At 47.8% G+C, this 16,424-nt stretch overlaps 1 protein-coding gene across 2 annotated transcripts in view; it reads right to left on the bottom strand.

The window, feature by feature from the left end:
• The window catches only part of FAF1 (Fas associated factor 1), a 1,861,897-nt gene that overhangs the window by 289,283 nt on the left and 1,556,190 nt on the right, over window positions 1-16,424 (bottom strand). For both annotated transcript variants that reach the window (XM_086952414.1, XM_086952412.1), the window contains exon 17: window positions 12,061-12,138. In XM_086952414.1, the coding sequence (XP_086808540.1) occupies window positions 12,061-12,138 (78 nt within the window). The remainder of the gene's footprint in view (window positions 1-12,060; window positions 12,139-16,424) is intronic.

Genomic DNA, 16,424 nt, shown 5'->3' on the forward strand with positions numbered 1-16,424 from the left:
GGCCTTTTTTACGACTTGTCTGATGTATTTGGTGTTATCGCTTGTTTGTCTCTGGGAGATGAAGCCTGCTTGGTCTGGGTCAATAATCGCAGGCATGTAAGGGTTCAGGCTACGGGCGAGAATGCCAGTGAACAGTTTCAAGCCTGCATGTAAAAGTGAGATGAGCCGGTATGAGCTACCCTGTGTCTTGGTTTAGGAATGACCATGATCAAGGCGGTGCAATTGAGGCTGGGATTGCCCCGGGATCAGCAAGAGAGTTGAATAGCCGTGTAAGTATGGGTGCTAGGATGGGGTGGAAGGTTTTATAAAAAGCAGACCAGCATCCATCCGGGCCTAGAGATTTAGCTGGTTTTAAATGGGAAATGGCTGTTATGACCTCTTCTATGCGTATCTCACTTTCTAGGGTTTCTGCTTATTCCGACAGGAGGGGGGGGGGGTGTCGTACATACAAATTGAAGACATTGGCGCAATCCGCGGGGTCTAGACATTGGCCCGAGTACAGGTGTGCGTAGAACTCCTGAAATTAGTCTACAATGGCTTTATCTTCTGTTACGAGTGCCCTTGTCTATGTGCAAATTAAGGACACTCCCACGGTCTGTCGCGGAGCATGAAGCTCGTTTGCTAGGAGGGGGCCACATTTGTCTACAACTATATAGAAGGAATGACATAAACAGAGGGCAGTGCATTCTGCTCGATCTAGATTGAGGATAGCTAGTTGTGAGCGAAGGGTGGACAGCTGACGCCAGACCCTTGGGGCCCCAGTAAGTTGTGGTATACGCCCAAGCTCTTTGATGTGTTTGGTAAGGGTTTCCCGTATCTTTTCGGGAGGAGGTGTCAGCTGCTGATATCGCAATGAGTTCCCCTCCCTTGTATTACTAATTTGAATGCCTCCCTAAGTTGTAGGGGTATCAGGGTTATCATTGTGTGTAAGGTATTCAGTAAGGGCAAGGCGGGTTTGAGCCACTACTTCCGGGCGTTGTAGCTTGGTGTCCTGCAATATTCACTAATGAGTGGGAAGTTCCAGTTGGTTAAGAGTCAACGTCAGTCACTGCAGCATGATCTGAGAGTGCCGCTATGAGCATCTCAGTTTCTGTGACAAGTGTATGTACTTCTTTTCATGCCCAGCATGTGGTCTACTCAGTTTCTGTGACATGTGTATGTACTTCTTTCGTGCTCACCATGTAGTCCAGTCTAGCGTAGGACTTGTGGGCATTAGAAAAGAAATAATGTTGATATGTTTGAGGGTGGGAGGCCCTCCATATGTCTTTGAGACCTAGTTCTCGCCGCCATCCTCATCCTCCCTCCGACAGCGCCCCTCTTTATCCAGGTCTCTGCGTCGATTTGTCTAGCTCGTTATCAAATACTAGGTTGAGCTCTCCTCACAGCAGCACCCTCCCCTCAGTGGTGGACATGTGTAGAAATGCTTCCTGCCCATTGTTAGGAGCATAAATAGAGTCCAAAGTCAAGAACTGATCCCCCAGTGTGAGATGGCATGCAATAAGTCTACCATTAAACTTGGCCTCCTTCTAACCCACCCTCCCCTTGAATGAGCAAGCCACGAGGATGGCTACTCCTGCGGTTTTTGTGGAAGCTGAGGAGAAGAACTGGTGTGTAAAGGCACGTGATCTAAGGTGATATCTGTCTTCTCCAGGAGACTCACCTCCTCTCCAAAGACTGCCATCTGCCCCCGTGTTCTCCAAGTAGGATAATACGGCTTGCATTTTACCGGGTTATTCAGCCCTCTCATATTGAGGGTGCGGACTCTAAATGTGGTAGTGGGCATCTTGACCAACAATGCAGGCCCGCACCAGCACCACTTGCTGTCCCTTCGCCACCTCCATAGGATCTGGGTGCCCTGTTCCTTCTCATGTTTCACGTCTCCACCATCGTGGTTGCTGCTCCTTTGTCAAGGGCCTGGGGAATCCGGCTCTCGCCTTTCAGAGGGCAAGTCCAGACCCAGCATCTAGCAGGCCTCTTTTAAAAAACGCAGCTGGATAAACCACTCCCCCCAACGGAATAGAAGGCCAAAGGGGTGTCCCCAGGAGTAGATTATCCCTTTGGATCACAGGTGTGAGGTGACGGGTCGAACTCTCTCCTCTTCTGCAGTGTAGTGACTGCTAGGTCTTGGTAGAGTGTTGAGGTTTGGTCTCTAAATGTAATAGAGTGTTTCTGCCGAGCTTTGCGCAGGATCTCCTCCTTTGTTCGGTAGTCATGCACGTATACCAGTATGTCCACAGGTAATGCTGTAGGGGAGCGGGGCACACCGACTCGATGTGCTCAATCAATTTTTATTTCAGTTTCTGAGGAAGTCTCTGGGATGGAGCAAAAGAGGTCCCTGACATAGCTAAATATGTCCTCCCCTTCCGCTTTAGAAGCTATAACACGAATGCGGACGTTGTTCCGGCGATATCTATTCTTAAGATACTCTAAGTAGTCCTGCAAGGCCTATGTGCTGCTCGCAGAGGCGGATGACCTCTTGTTTAAGAGATTAGAGTTCCTCCTCTCTGCCATCTCCCTTTTCTTCCATGGCTAAAACATGGTCCCCTAGGGAATCTACAGCCTTCTTAACTTCTTTAATGACCTAGGAGAGGTCTCTTTTAATTGCCTGTAGGTCATCCCTCAGTGAAGTGAACATTGATTCCAAAAAAGAGCGGGTCACTGGCTCATCTTTGGTGTCTTCGCTCTGCTAGGGGGGTGTATTGGGGGGTGTGTGTGTGTGTGTGTGTGTGTGTGTGTGTGTGTGTGTGTGTGTCGGTGGGTGGGTGTGTTTGTGTGTGTGTGGGTGTGGGTGTGTGTGTGTGTGTGTGTGTGTGTGTGTGTGTGTAGGGTGTAGGGTGTAGGGTGTAGGGTGTAGGGTGTAGGGTGTAGGGTGTAGGGTGTAGGGTGTTTGGGTCACCCTCTCTTGCTGGATGAGCCCCCAAGTGGGCAGACAAGCAGATATTTCAGGCTGTGCTCTTTCTTATTGTGGTCGTCGCCATTGCTGTTCTCCCCTATCGCTGACCCCTCTCATTATCTCCTAACACTTCGCCCGTGCTTGCTAGCCCTGTTTAAGAGCATCAGGACCAGGTCGTCATGGGGGAGCAAGATAGTCGGGTTTCCCCCAGTATAGACCCTAACGGAGGCGCCCATTGATACGATGTGCAGGCGCTCTTGACCCGGTGGGGGTCTCAAAGTGCTACTGCCTCAGGATCCCGCCATGGTAAACTCTAAGTGGGGAGCTCCCTGTGGCCTGCAGCATGGGGAGATCTCTTGGGCTATGTGGGCCTGACACAGGGAGTGGTGCCGTTTCCAGGCCCAGCGGGGATAGAGATTATTGCCCTGTCGCTGAGGACCGGTCCTATCTTCTGCCAGAGATTGGGCATGCCTTCGTAGGGGTTACCATCGCTCCCCTTTCAGTTAATAGATCGCCGCCAGGCAGGTGGGACTTCAATCTCCAATGCGTCTTGCTGGTCCCTGGCAGTCTTTACCCCAGGGCTATATCGGGGTTGAGGGCTATCCGTTCTATTGCACTCTCAGCATGCTGGAGGGGGATCATCGGATCTCAAAGCCTCAGCTCCTCAGGTCCAATCGGGCCTTCCTGCTCGGCCCATCGCTTCCATCACAGCTCCCTTTCACTCTGCGTGTTACAGGTGATGTCCCTAGACCACTGGAGGCCTCTGTCACTGCTCAAGTGCTCAGACTGGGTCTGTTGCCTCTCGGCTTTCGGGCCCCTCCAGGGGCCGTAGCTACAGTATTGAGGTGGGGGGGCGGGAGGGGGGGGGAGTTGGGGGTGGAGCATCTCAGCATCTCGGACTGCTGATCACCCGCCTAGCAGCATGAATAGCCCAGACAGTCTGGATGTGGGTGCTCACCTGGCTCTCCAGGTAGTCCCCTGCTGTTTCACCAGCTGACTCTGCCGTTCCTCCCCCTCGGCTGCAGTAGGGTCCTCCATCAGTCACCGTGGGCCATCGGTCTCGGCTCTAAGCACCTGCCGCTCGCCGGTCTGCAGTGTTTGTGCTGTTGAGCGGTGGTACTGGCAGGATCTCTGAGCTCCAGTTGGCGGTTCTTAGGAGGCCCCGCTGTAGGCTCAGTGCAGGCCTTCGCTCATTGCTCAGGGCTCTGTGTGATGTTCCATGCTTAGGGATTGGGGTCACCTGCTACCAGTGTCTGGGGGGGGGGGGGGGGGGGGGGGGAGCGGTCGGGATTGTCGTCAGCCCTCATCGGAGAGGCCTGTGCTAGGTCAACAGGCCAGTGGCAGCACGCCCCCCTCAATGCTTACGTTTCAAACAAACTACCTTCGAAATGAAGGTAAATATGTAAACTAACATGACCTACTGGTTGGTGGGTGATTTTGAGAAAAGTAGCATATAATCAATGTGACTTTCTGCACAGACCACTTACCAAAAGTGATCTGTTTGAGAAAAGTTTAGTGAAGAGGAGTATATGTGATATTATAAATAATCATTTGTTGCTGGATGAGTTTAGTTAATAATCTGGTTTTCTCAGAGGATAAACTTGTTCTAAAAGAGGACGACAATTCCACGGAGGCCATAGGTCAAAGCAGTTAGTACATTTATTTACTGACAGTGCTAATTTGTATAAAAAGTCAGTGCGGCAGCCAAAGATTCTATTCACAGCCAGCGATCTCTGGTGCTAAATGCCAGGGCTTGGTCATTACCAAATTTGACTAGTCTTGAATTCACTTCATGACATTTTACTCCATCATTCTGTATTTCCAGTCTTCTCATTTTATTCTTGTAGGTTATCATTAATTGTTTCCTGTGTCACAGGATCATATTGCATATCAATGGTGAAGGAGGAGTGAGCAGCGTCAGGGGATCCACAAGGGAGGTACCTTGGAGTATGTTTGACTAGGGGTTCCTGAGCCCCTCATCCATGAGGCACAAGTGACCCACAGTGTGGGTGCCTAAGAACCTAGGAAAAATGAGGGACGACACAGGTCAGCCGAATTTAAAAGTGGCACTAACAGGGTTGTAGTGGAGCTGGTATGAAACGGTGGAGGGGGTGGGGGAAGGAGGGGATGGGTTAGGAAAAAAATTGAAGAAAAAAGAAAACTTACCTGCTGGTCGCCAGCCGCCGCATCTCCTCCAGCAGGAACCAGGAAGCACTCAGTCTCCCAGACTTCCTAACCAATCATGACACTGCTGAGCAGTGTTGCGACCAGTGCTTAAATTGTAAATAAATAAGTGCCGGGGCTCCCGTTGGGAGACCACTGCAGCTTGCACCACACAGTGCCCCTCCCTCCCAGTAGAAACCCAGCTACTAACGATCACACTCTTAGAAGTGCGAACATTCATAGTATTACAGGCCCCCAAAGCTATAAGAATGGTTTGGGAGGCAGGGATTAGTCACGGTCATTTCAAATTGTTCATATTTGTCTACAAAGCATTCAAATTGCTCATTGTGGAAAATGATGTTTTATCGTGTGGGGCCCATGGTTGCAGTTCTTCCGCCACTGCTGCTGACTTCTAACTTTAAAAAAAAGATTTCGCTGCAAACATTAAAAGACAGCAGCAGGACAGGAAGAGCTGCAGCCACGGCCCCCACGCTATAAAACATTATTTAGCAGGATCGTACATTTCAGCGCTTGGATTGTAGACACATATAATGCTAGTCAAAGGCATTAATTTCTTACCTTGACTTCGGGAGAGCCTTCTTCGTTTAAATTAATCAGCGGCAGAGGAGCCCTGCTTCACGACCCGCGGATTGCTTCTGTCCTGTGATAATGGGGTGTGACGTGACCTACGTCAAAGACCCAGTCGAGGCCCCAGGAAGTTTCAGTTTCGGTTTCTGGCTGTAATGTGAGGTGTGTAGCTCACATTAGGCGGCCAGCAGATTTGAAATACTTTACGCGCGCTCCACAGTTCCAGTCTCTTCCCATCCCTGTGATGAGCTGATATCAAACATCAATGCAGGCGCACCGAACGCATGCATTGATGTTTGATATCAGCTCCTCACAGGGATGGGGAGAGACTGGAACGATGGCGCCTACAGTGACCTACTCCAAGAATGCGCAATTATGGCTCATTTGCACGTGGACTCGTCTAGAGTGTAGACCCGGCCCTGAGATACAAGTGCCAGTGCTAAGCACCGGCACAAATTAAGCACTGGTTGCGACTGATCTGAGCACCGCGGTTCGGCGCTAAGAGAGGGACCGGGAGGTTGTGCATGTTCTTCACCCAGGCTCTACAATACAGCCTGTGGAGAGCATGCATGTGCGCATGACGGTTTGGCTGGCCATGCCGTCATGTGGACTTAAGGGACAGCAGATACCACTCCTCCTCCCTCAGGGTCTTGGGAGGCTAGCCCCGCCCTAACCTGGCTGCAACTGTACAGCTAAAACTAAAATGAAAATAACGTTCCGATATTATAATTTTATTTTTCCTTTGCACTGCTTTAAAGCAGTGGGGCGACGCTCCTCCGCCTTAGCAGAGAAGCCGCTGCTGCAGGGTTCTATGTCACAATATGATCCAGTGTTCCATCCTGATGAATGCCACAGACACATGTGAGACTAGAGGCAGAAACATGTTGACGATGTAAGGTGGGGATGGAGTACTGGTTTCCCTAGCCTCTACGCTGGTTTTTAATTTCAAGTGATATCTCTTTCAAATTAAAAGGCAGTTTTGATGTATCACACTGTTTTTTTATATATTCACATCACAGGTTCAATAGTTAGAAGTGCTTCCTTTACTATTAAGCACAGGCCCACTATTCATCAAAACAGGTTTTTGAAGGGCGAAGGGAGTCCTATGATGAAGCATAACACCTGGTGGTGTGTGAGGAAATCCTGTCACAATTTTTTGTGCATACACAGATAGGCTTTCGATGGACAATCACTCAGAGGTATAAATAAACATAGATGACTTTCTAGTGCTTGACATAAGAAAATGTTCACCACCTCCGGCAGCTGGAAAGATTTCAGATGTCCCTGCTCAATCTCGAGACATGGAGGTGGAGGCCTCGGAGATCGGGATGCAGTACCATTCCTTCTCAACTGAGAGAGAAGGTCTGGTCTGAATGGCAGGTTGAATGGGAGATGTGTAGAATCATTGGGTTGCAAACCACACCCTAGATGCTCCTAGTGCAGTTGAAACTTCCACTTCTACTAAAACACATCCTCCCTAAAGCTCATCTCAGCAGATTCTGGAGGACCCAAAACTGATGGCATTGAGCCTTTTCTGAAGCAGCGAACAATTCCACCCAAGCAGTGCTTGGTGAAAACTTTATGATTAACTACAGTAGGAGAGGCCACTCGTGATCAACAAGATAACACTGTCTCAAGCTGTGGCTTTGACATTCAGTGCCCCCCCCCCCCCTTGGTTAACAAGATCCCTGAAGGTGAACCCCTACTCTCCCTTACTTGCTGATGTACATTACTAGGGAGGTGGCGGAGCACTTTGCCAGGGCTGGTGTTGGTTCCCAGTCCGGCCCTGAGTAAAGGCCATCTCGCTCCACAGGCGGGCCTAATTCCCCCAACAAAAGATTTGCAGTACTGGGGAAGATTATTATGGAGTCCAAAGGGTTTCCCACATACTGCGTGTGCGCGCCCTCATGTGCCTACGTGTAGGAGTGACTAGAATTAAGCAGTAAGACGGCAGACCTAGAAATCACAGAGCCTTCAGGACAGGAACCATCACACCTTGTTGGAAGAATGCAACCATTTCATGTCGTCTGGGGTTGAAGACAGGTGTAGAGGCGGGTGGTGTCCAGTACCAACCCAATAAACTGGAGTCATTGGAAGGTGCCATCGGTGAGATTTGGACTTGCTTGATTGAAAAGTTCAGGTTAAACAGTAGTGAGACTATTGACTGAAGATGGTGCAACACTACAGAAAACTTGATTGCCCAACTTACTGAGATGGGCCACAACCACTGCCATTATATTGGTGAAGACTCAAGGTGCTGATGTTAACCCAAAGGAGATCACTGCATACTGGTAGTGCGTAGAATACACAAAAAAGTGCAAATAATCATGAGGAGACCAGGTGACAGATGGATGGAAGTATGCATCCAGTCTCTCCATTTTCATTTGACCTAGAGTCAGCATTATGAACTTTTCCTTTGTGAGGAAGAAATTTAACTCTCCTAGGTCCAGGATCAGATGTCAACCGCTGTCCTACTTGGGCTCAATGACATAGCTGGAATAACATACCTATTTCCTCTCTTGCTTTAGCACTAGCTCTACAGGCCCTTTCCGTAGGAGCGCTTCCACTTCTTGTTGCAGGACAGAAAGATGGCCCGAGGTGTGTGGAGGAGAGGAAGCGGCTTAAGAGTGGTGTGGGGGGGGGGGGGGGTGGATGGGTGGAGAAGATAGAGGATGGAGCCTGAAGGATGGGAAGGGTGTAACTTCTTTCTGTAATTTGGAGGACCCCATGGTATATAAGAGGACACTCGCCCTCCATCCGTGTAAGTTTCTCCTCGTTTTCCTGGAGATGCAGGAGAGGAAGAGAAGGTTTGCTAGATGGATTCACAGCCTTTACCTCTGGCTGTACTTGGTATCAGGAAGTCAGTAGGTTACGGAGCTGGTGTGCCCAAAATTGGGCTGTTGCCTTGCTGGCCTTGAAGAGCTCAAGGACGATTCAGCTGTGTCAAAGAATAATCTAGCTACATCAAAGGAGAAATCATGAGACTGTCCTGCACATCCCTTGACAAACAAGAAGTCCTGAGCCATGCATGGCAACCAATGGAGATTGAGGTACACAGGGCTCTCGTGAAGGAATCCGCAGTGTTCAAGCCAGGTTAATGATGTGCCATGAGGCATAATGTCCATCTCGGATCACCTCCTGGAAATGTGTCTGTGTGTCCTCGGGAAGGTGTGGGGTTACTATCTGGGCCATGCCCCATAAGATGTGTGTATAACGGGCTAACAATCAGTCACCATTTTAGAGACTTCACTATTCACTGCCATGCTTCCAACTGAAAACATTTTCTTTGCCCAAGCTTTCGGTCATTTACACTCATTATCCGAGAGAACTGTAGGGAATGTTCCTGCTGCCTGACTGGAGGAGCAGGAAGCCTGGAAGACCAAACTTTCTGGTGACTGATGTGGTGAGAAAAAAGGACTATCACCAGGAGCGGATGAGTAGCACAAGAAAACCTGCCTATTCACCAATGCCAGTATGGTGAGCTTTACCCAGGCTGCCATGTCAGGGCTTTGTTGAATGGAAGCAGAGGTGTTGAGGTTGGAGCGGATGGCAGAAGAACCTCCACGAGGATAGGTTTACATCCACTGATGGTAGTTGCAGACCCAGAACTTCTGCTTCCTTCCTCACCACAGAGTGACATGATATGATCTCTGGGTTGGACGCCCAGTTGGTAACTTCACCTCTGTCTCTGGCGAAGTATCTCTGCCTTCTGGCTAAGTCAGCAGGCTGAAGGCAAACCTTTCAGCTTGTATTGCTGTTCTTCTCTGTCATGCCCCTAGGCATAAAGTTTGAGGAATGTCAGAGCCAGAACCAACACTTCATGATTTCTTAGCCGATTTTCCTTTTTGCCAAGATCCTCTGGATTCCCTCTTAAACCTTCTGAGGAGGGGGCTCCATATGTAGAGAGGCTGCGTTGAGGGTGTCTAACTTGACACCAGTGGCATTGGGGCCATCAGTTGTTTCCCTGGCACCATTTGATGGATGGACCATGTAGCTGTGTGCCAGAGAGGAGGCAAGAGCAGATGCTGGGGCTGCAGCACAAGGGCAAGAACAAGGGGCAGTCGAAAGGCGTCCCAGTGCTGTGCTGGAGGGAGCCACGGCCCTAGTGAAGATGTCGAACCCAGCACCAGGTAAAATGAGGCAGCAATAGGAATTCCAGATATGCTCGAGCTGGAGCCGGTGGATCCAGGATTGCAAATGCTGGTGCCAACTGAGTACCTATCAGCTCAGATATCAGGTCGGTATTCATCATAGGTGCAGAGCCACTAGGACAGAGGTCAGATGGTTTCACCATGAGTAAATTACAGCTCAGAGGATGAAGATCCTATGGAGAAGGTAGTCGCTTAGTGGGCTTACTTCTAGGTTTCTTGTGTTTGCTCTCCTTCTTTTTCACCAAAGAAGGAATGAGGTCTCAATCGGAGACGACAACTCCTGTCATCATGCGCCAGGACCATGAAGAGCCCATGGATGGGTGCGGGGGGGGAGATATAGTACTACAAAAGTTGAACTTTTTTGGGTGAGAAAAAAAATTACGACTCAGGGAGAGCGCTTTCCAGGTCTGCATTGAAGAAGCAGACAAAAGGGAGATGGCGTTGTTGGTGGGAGATACACAGCTTTGGTGACATCATCTGATGCCATATCCAGTGTTAATGCACCCCCAATCGGCAATTTGAGAGCTCCGAAGTTTCTCAATATAGTTTCATGCCTGGGATAATTCTACAGGTAAGGAATCTGCAGCTACAAGTATCCATCAGAAAAAGCTAGTATTGCAACAGCATTAGCGGGTGCAAAGATAAGATCAGCAAAGCACCCTTTTTCTTGGAACCACTTAAAAAAAATATGAGTAAACTGCAGGTTATGCACAATGTGGCAGCTTATAATGTCAAAACCTCCCCACTAGGTGCTCCACAATGCAGACTCTTAAGGATATGAATTGGCTCCCTGACTTACGTACATAAATCTATTTCCAAAAATGCCAGGGCTATCTGAATGATTGATCTAACCTACCAACTAATAATGAAGATGTAGCTCTCAGAATCTTATTCAGGTACCTATTGTGGCTAGGACAAGATGTAGCAGAAAGGCTTTAGGAACATTGTACAACCATACCATTTCTAGATAGATATTCCAATTTAATATTAGAATATGATCATTGCTGCGTTTACTGAGTCGCATGTTCCAGCACTTTGGAGCATGAGGGTGTAAATCACTACATAGAATATCATTAATGTTATTGTTACTTTTACATGCCTGGACATCGGGCACCAGTTCCAATCTATACGCAAAAAGTAAAGACTCCGGATGATCTAGTTAACCTAGCCTACACTCTCATTAAACAAACTCAGTGGTCAATACAACCTGTTTCTGTTAATGTTTCAAATGTATTTTCCCTCCTGTGCTCATGGAGCTGGGAAGATCATTGATAATGGGGTGCCTCAATTATGTAAGAATCTCCAGAGGTTGCTGACTGACAATAACATATAACTAGAATGCCTAGTTGAGCCAGAACATTAAACAACAAGATTATGATTTCCCACCCAAATATAAATGAATGCCACATCTGTGACTGTAAACCTGCAATGTAGCTAAAATAAATGCAACAACTTTGAATCAAAAGCATGTTAGAAAAAATGATTGCTTAAAATGGCAAAAGAGAGAAAACTCTTCTATAGAGCTATGAATTATGCAAACTTTAAAGTAAGATTTCAGTTTGTGGCACTTAGTGTAAACAAGTTCACGAATCCAAAGGCCCTGAGTTACCTCTGACTGACATCGCTGCGATTCCCACACCGCAAACTTCCATTTCCGCAGCGCAAACTACCATTGTAAAATTGAGGTCTTTAAACATCCCTGCCACACGGTGCAGAGATGTGAAGGGCGGCACCATAGGGGCCCTGCTAGGGACCACATGCGGAGGGCCAGGGGGCCCTGCTAGGGGTTCCCAAAGACACTTTCCGACAGCAGTTCCTTGTTGGAAAGGCCAGCATGAAACTGCTGTAGTGAAACTGCTGTCGGAAAGTGCCATCATAATCCAGACGGCGGAAACGGCGTCCTTAAGGATCATGAGACCTTTCCGACTGCCGGACGGGATCCTTGGTCCGAGTCGGATTCCCTGCTGGTTTAAACTCTGGCTGCTGTCATTATAATATAGCGGGCAGACTTTAAACCTACAATGTCGGTCTGAGGCTTTCGGGCCGACACTGTAAGTTAGGCCCGAAGTATCATTTGTGTGGTAAAGTGTGATCTATTGGTATCATGTGCGTTTTGAGAGCATCGTTATCTTAATTTCGAAACCCAGTTTTAAGGTCTTACTGGACATTTTTCAAATGCCTCCTCAAGATACTCCGACAAATGCTTTGTAGACCTGTGATGCAACAAGTGAAAAGGCGAACACTAAAAATAAAAAAATAACAAACCTCTCGCTCTTCTTCTTGCTCCTTTCGAACCTGTTCCAAACGAAACTGTTCTGCCATTTCTCTTTCCTGTGCTTCCCTCTGTTGGAAATAGAGTAGTTTTAAAAGGAGTGTTGTGCTCAATTTAACATTTCAGACTGAATCGGCGATACACTACCTACCATGGGATATAGGTCAGTGCAAAGCACAGAGGACTGAAGCTGGATAGCGATGGGACAAAGGGTACGTTTATTATAAAACTCGAGAATAAGAGGTTGGACGTTGCTGATGACGTTTAACACTAGTGATGAGGTATGATACAAAACATACAGTAGAGCTATTTTTCCAAAGGCTATCGTCGCACTGCTGGGTATATGTATAAAATAGTAGTTTACATTTGTAAAAAAACACTGCTTCCCGTATAGGCTTCTTGAACTCTCTGATCTGACTAAACATTTTGTCTGCTGGATCACAGCCTTTACCCCCGAACAGTCCGAAAATCACCTCCAGCATTTTCAGATTCACAGCATTAGTTGCAAATAAACACTCAAGCTTTTTTCCTGCTAATGATGGAACAATCACTTGGCAGCATCTGTCACTAAGGTTGGAGAATGGAGTCAAACTTCATATCTCATAATGCACCCTTGCTATTGCTTGTTTATAGGATGTTACTTGATTGTTGATCATTGTTTATATAATTTTTGAAACATTTAATAAAGAATTGACATACACATTCTTTTTTGACAAATATTCTGTGTGTACTATACTTTCTGTAGCAGGAGCTTGTCATTTGCACAGCAGTGCTTGCTGGTCACTGTTTATTGCTGACACAGATTACAGCTCGTTGCCCCACCCTACCAAAATAGGTTGAAGGTTAGCCTCATTATTGGAAAGTACTAGGAAGGGAGAAGTCCGACTGCTGGCCCACTATTCTGAGAAATTCATTACATGTATCCTGTAGCTTTTACTTCTAAAGTGGCAATAGGGATGTCTAATGACTACCAATTTATGATTGCAAAGAGGAACTAGGGAGAGGTGCCTAGACCACATTCAATTTGCTGATCAACTTTAAGTCCCAGATCTGACTTTCCTGGGGGCAGCACCTTGCCCATCTCAGAAGGGTGAACCTCATCGAAGTCATCAAATGGCAAAGGGAAAATAAAAACAGCAATGGCCCTTGTAAATGCCTTTAAAACACTGCAAGAGGAAAGTTAATTTCTAAGGTTAATGTCCTCTTTTTAGCTAATCCAACAAATCTGAAATGGCAACAATGACCTATTCAAAAAGAGTCGGAGAGTATGGAGGCTATGTAAGGATCAATGTTATAAAGTGTCCTTAGCAGCACCCACTGTTAGCAACACTTAGTTACACATTAAAGATGACTGACGTTACAACTACGGGCTCAGAAGTTGAAGGGGCATAGTTTAACATTGACAGAGCATAGGAAACAAAGAAGCAGAGGCTGCACAGGCTCGTCGTGCAATAACCTAAAAAGCTATGAGCATGTCTTCCTGAAAATGAGTTAATATTTATAGTTCAAGTAGGATAAAGGGATACCTATGAGATTTGAGAATTCTGCAGGCCAAGCACAGGTTCATCTGAAAAGGACTTCAGCAGGGCGAGTTACAACTAACATCAACCACACACCTGAGAGCAAAAATAGCCTGAATGCCATCTATAGGACTGTAAGAAGACCTGGATTTAAAACTACCTGTGGTTTTTCTTGACATTTACTTTGCATGAGGCCCCATCTGCAGGTCTGGGCGATAGATGGGACTTGGGTAGCCATATATTTGTCCCTTGCCTAGGTGCAGCAAGTCTACCTTACCAGGGCTGTAAATGTAATCGTGCATGTACCGGCAAATTTGAAATATACTGCATCATGTCCCTAAGGGCATAGGAGTATCGAACCATGAGGCGCTCAGTGACATATGCATGGTACTTCCCGCAGAGAAAGATTTTTTTGGCAAATTGCTCAATCTCTTTCCCGAATCTGATGGAGTGGTAGTGAACGCACCAGGAGCCAATTTTGCTAAACAAGAAGCTTGAATGACCTAATTCTCTGGTGAAGGACGTGTGGATAAAAAGTCAGGTCACCTGTGGCCAATCTATATTTCCTGGTAATCAAGCGATAGGGGCAAGGTTGGTTTCTCACAAGCTGCAAGGACTGCATCAGTTAGAGTCTCGCTGCAAGGGAGCAAGTGTGAGAATGTGGAAGTCCGGTGCAAGGCCTCTGTTAAAAAGTTAGATTTGGTGTTTATGTAAGGGAGACAGCTCTAAGATTTCCACCACCCTGTATATTATGTCACAATAAGAAGTGATCTCTGGAGGTAGCAGACAGTGGAAAATAGAATTCCCATTAAGGTGAGGTGTCAATCCCCCTAGCATCTTAGAGTATTGGTAACAGATTGCCCATCTCTATCGTCCGTATCTGGTCTGGGATCCTCTACAGGATGAGAGTCTCCCCAAACAAAGAACATTCCTTCCTCCACCAGACACTGTGCTTCCTGCCTGGACCTATGCACAGGAGTTGAAAGGTCCATTAAGAGCAATGGGCTTGAAAAGGAAGTTGGCACTTATGGAGTCAGGAGCTGTGATCTACCATGCACAGTGTTCTCATCAATGATTTCATTAGACATGCGATGTGTCTGGTTGGGAATGCCATCATTAACATGCTATAAGTCACGTAACCTGCAAGGGTGTAAGCAGTACATCAATCCATCAGGGTTCTTATAGAGCACAGTTAATCACCCGTTAGGATTTCAAGGCACGAGGGGGTTGGTGGTCTGCAGTTCAGTTGAAAAGCAAGGTCTTGAGGTCCTTCCTGAATTGAGACAGTGAAGGCCTGAGATGTGGAGGTAGAAAGTTCCAGGTCTTCACAGCGAGGTGAAGGATCTCCCTCCGGCAGAGGTCCTGCGGATCCATAGATTGTGGCCAGGGCGAGTTGGGCGGAGCGGAGATGTCTGGTGGGTAGAAAGAGAGATGGTGATTGAGGTATACAGATCTGGTGTTGTGGAAGGCTTTGCATGCGTGTGTGAGGAGCTTGAAGGTGATTCTTTTGTTGATTGGGAGCCAGTGAAGGTCTCTCAGGTGACAGGTGATGTGGCTGCGGCAGGGGATATCCAGGATAAGTCTAGCAGAGGCATTCTTGATGCTCTGCAATTTCTTCTGGAGTTTTTGGTTGGCACTGGCATAGAATGAGCTGACATAGTCGAGCTTGATGCTGACGAGCGCCAGGGTGACTTATCATGGACTCGTGGGGATCCACTTCAAAATGTTCCGAGGCAGGCGGGGCGTGTGGAAGCAGGAGTATGAGATGGCGTTAATTTGGTGGCTTATTATGAAGGAGCAGTCGAGGTTGATGCTGAGGCCACATGCATGGTAGGTGTGAGGGGGTGGAGGTGGGGGAGTTGGTGTTCCAGGCGCTGTGGGCCACCAGAAGTCGTCCCAGGCGGAGGGAGTAGTGCACAGGATGAGGACTTCAGTTTTGTTGGAGTGGAGTTTGAGGCACCTGTCCTTCATCCAGGCGGCACTGCCTTCATTCCGTTGTGAAAGTTGCTTTTAGCAGCTGTAGGTTCGTTGGTGGGGGACAGAATTAGCTGGGTGTTGTCAGCATAGGAGATGATGTGGAGTCTGTGGTTTCTGACAATGGCTGCGAGCGGGGCTAGGTTGATGTGGAAGAGGGTGAGGCTCAGAGAGGAGCTCTGAGGAACTCCGCAGGAGATCTCTACAGGTTACTTTTGAGAACGGTGGGAGCTTGGCTCTTTGGGTTCGGCCGGTGAGGAAGTAAGGATACACTGTAATGTTTTGCCGCGGATGCTGGCATTGTAGAGTCTTGTGCAGGGGGTGTGGTGGGAGACCGTGTCGGAGGTGGTAGAGAGGTCCAGGAGGAGGAGAGTGCAGGTGTCTGTTGCGGCGAGGAGTGCAGCCTTGGTGCTGTGATTGCTTCTGAGGCCTGACTGGGAGGGGTCCAGGGTGTGGTTTGTTTAGATCAATTTGGTAAGTTGTGCATTGATGGCCTTATCAATGACTTTGGCTGCGAAGGTAGCACATTACAGTGTCGTAGAGTGGAGTGCTGTCTCATTTTGTGGAGTGGCGTGTCGTAGAGAGAAATGGAGTGGCGCGTCCTAGAATGTCATACAGTCTAGCTGACTGGCATAGAGTGGATGGGCATAGAGTGGAGTAAAGTGTCGTAACGTGGAGCGGCGTACAGTAGAATACAGTTTCAAATAGAGTGGAGTACTTTGGGGTAGAGTGGAGAAATGTGCTAATGTGGAGTGGCATGGTAGAGTATAGTTGCGTGGCATGCAGTAGAGTGGAGTGACGTGCAGTAGAGTCTTGGAAAGTCTTGGAAAGTGTTGTACAGTAGAGTGGAGTGGCCTATACTA

The sequence above is a fragment of the Lissotriton vulgaris genome, chromosome 1_1 (genome assembly GCF_964263255.1).
Source record: "Lissotriton vulgaris chromosome 1_1, aLisVul1.2, whole genome shotgun sequence".
Taxonomy (NCBI): Eukaryota; Metazoa; Chordata; class Amphibia; order Caudata; family Salamandridae; genus Lissotriton; species Lissotriton vulgaris.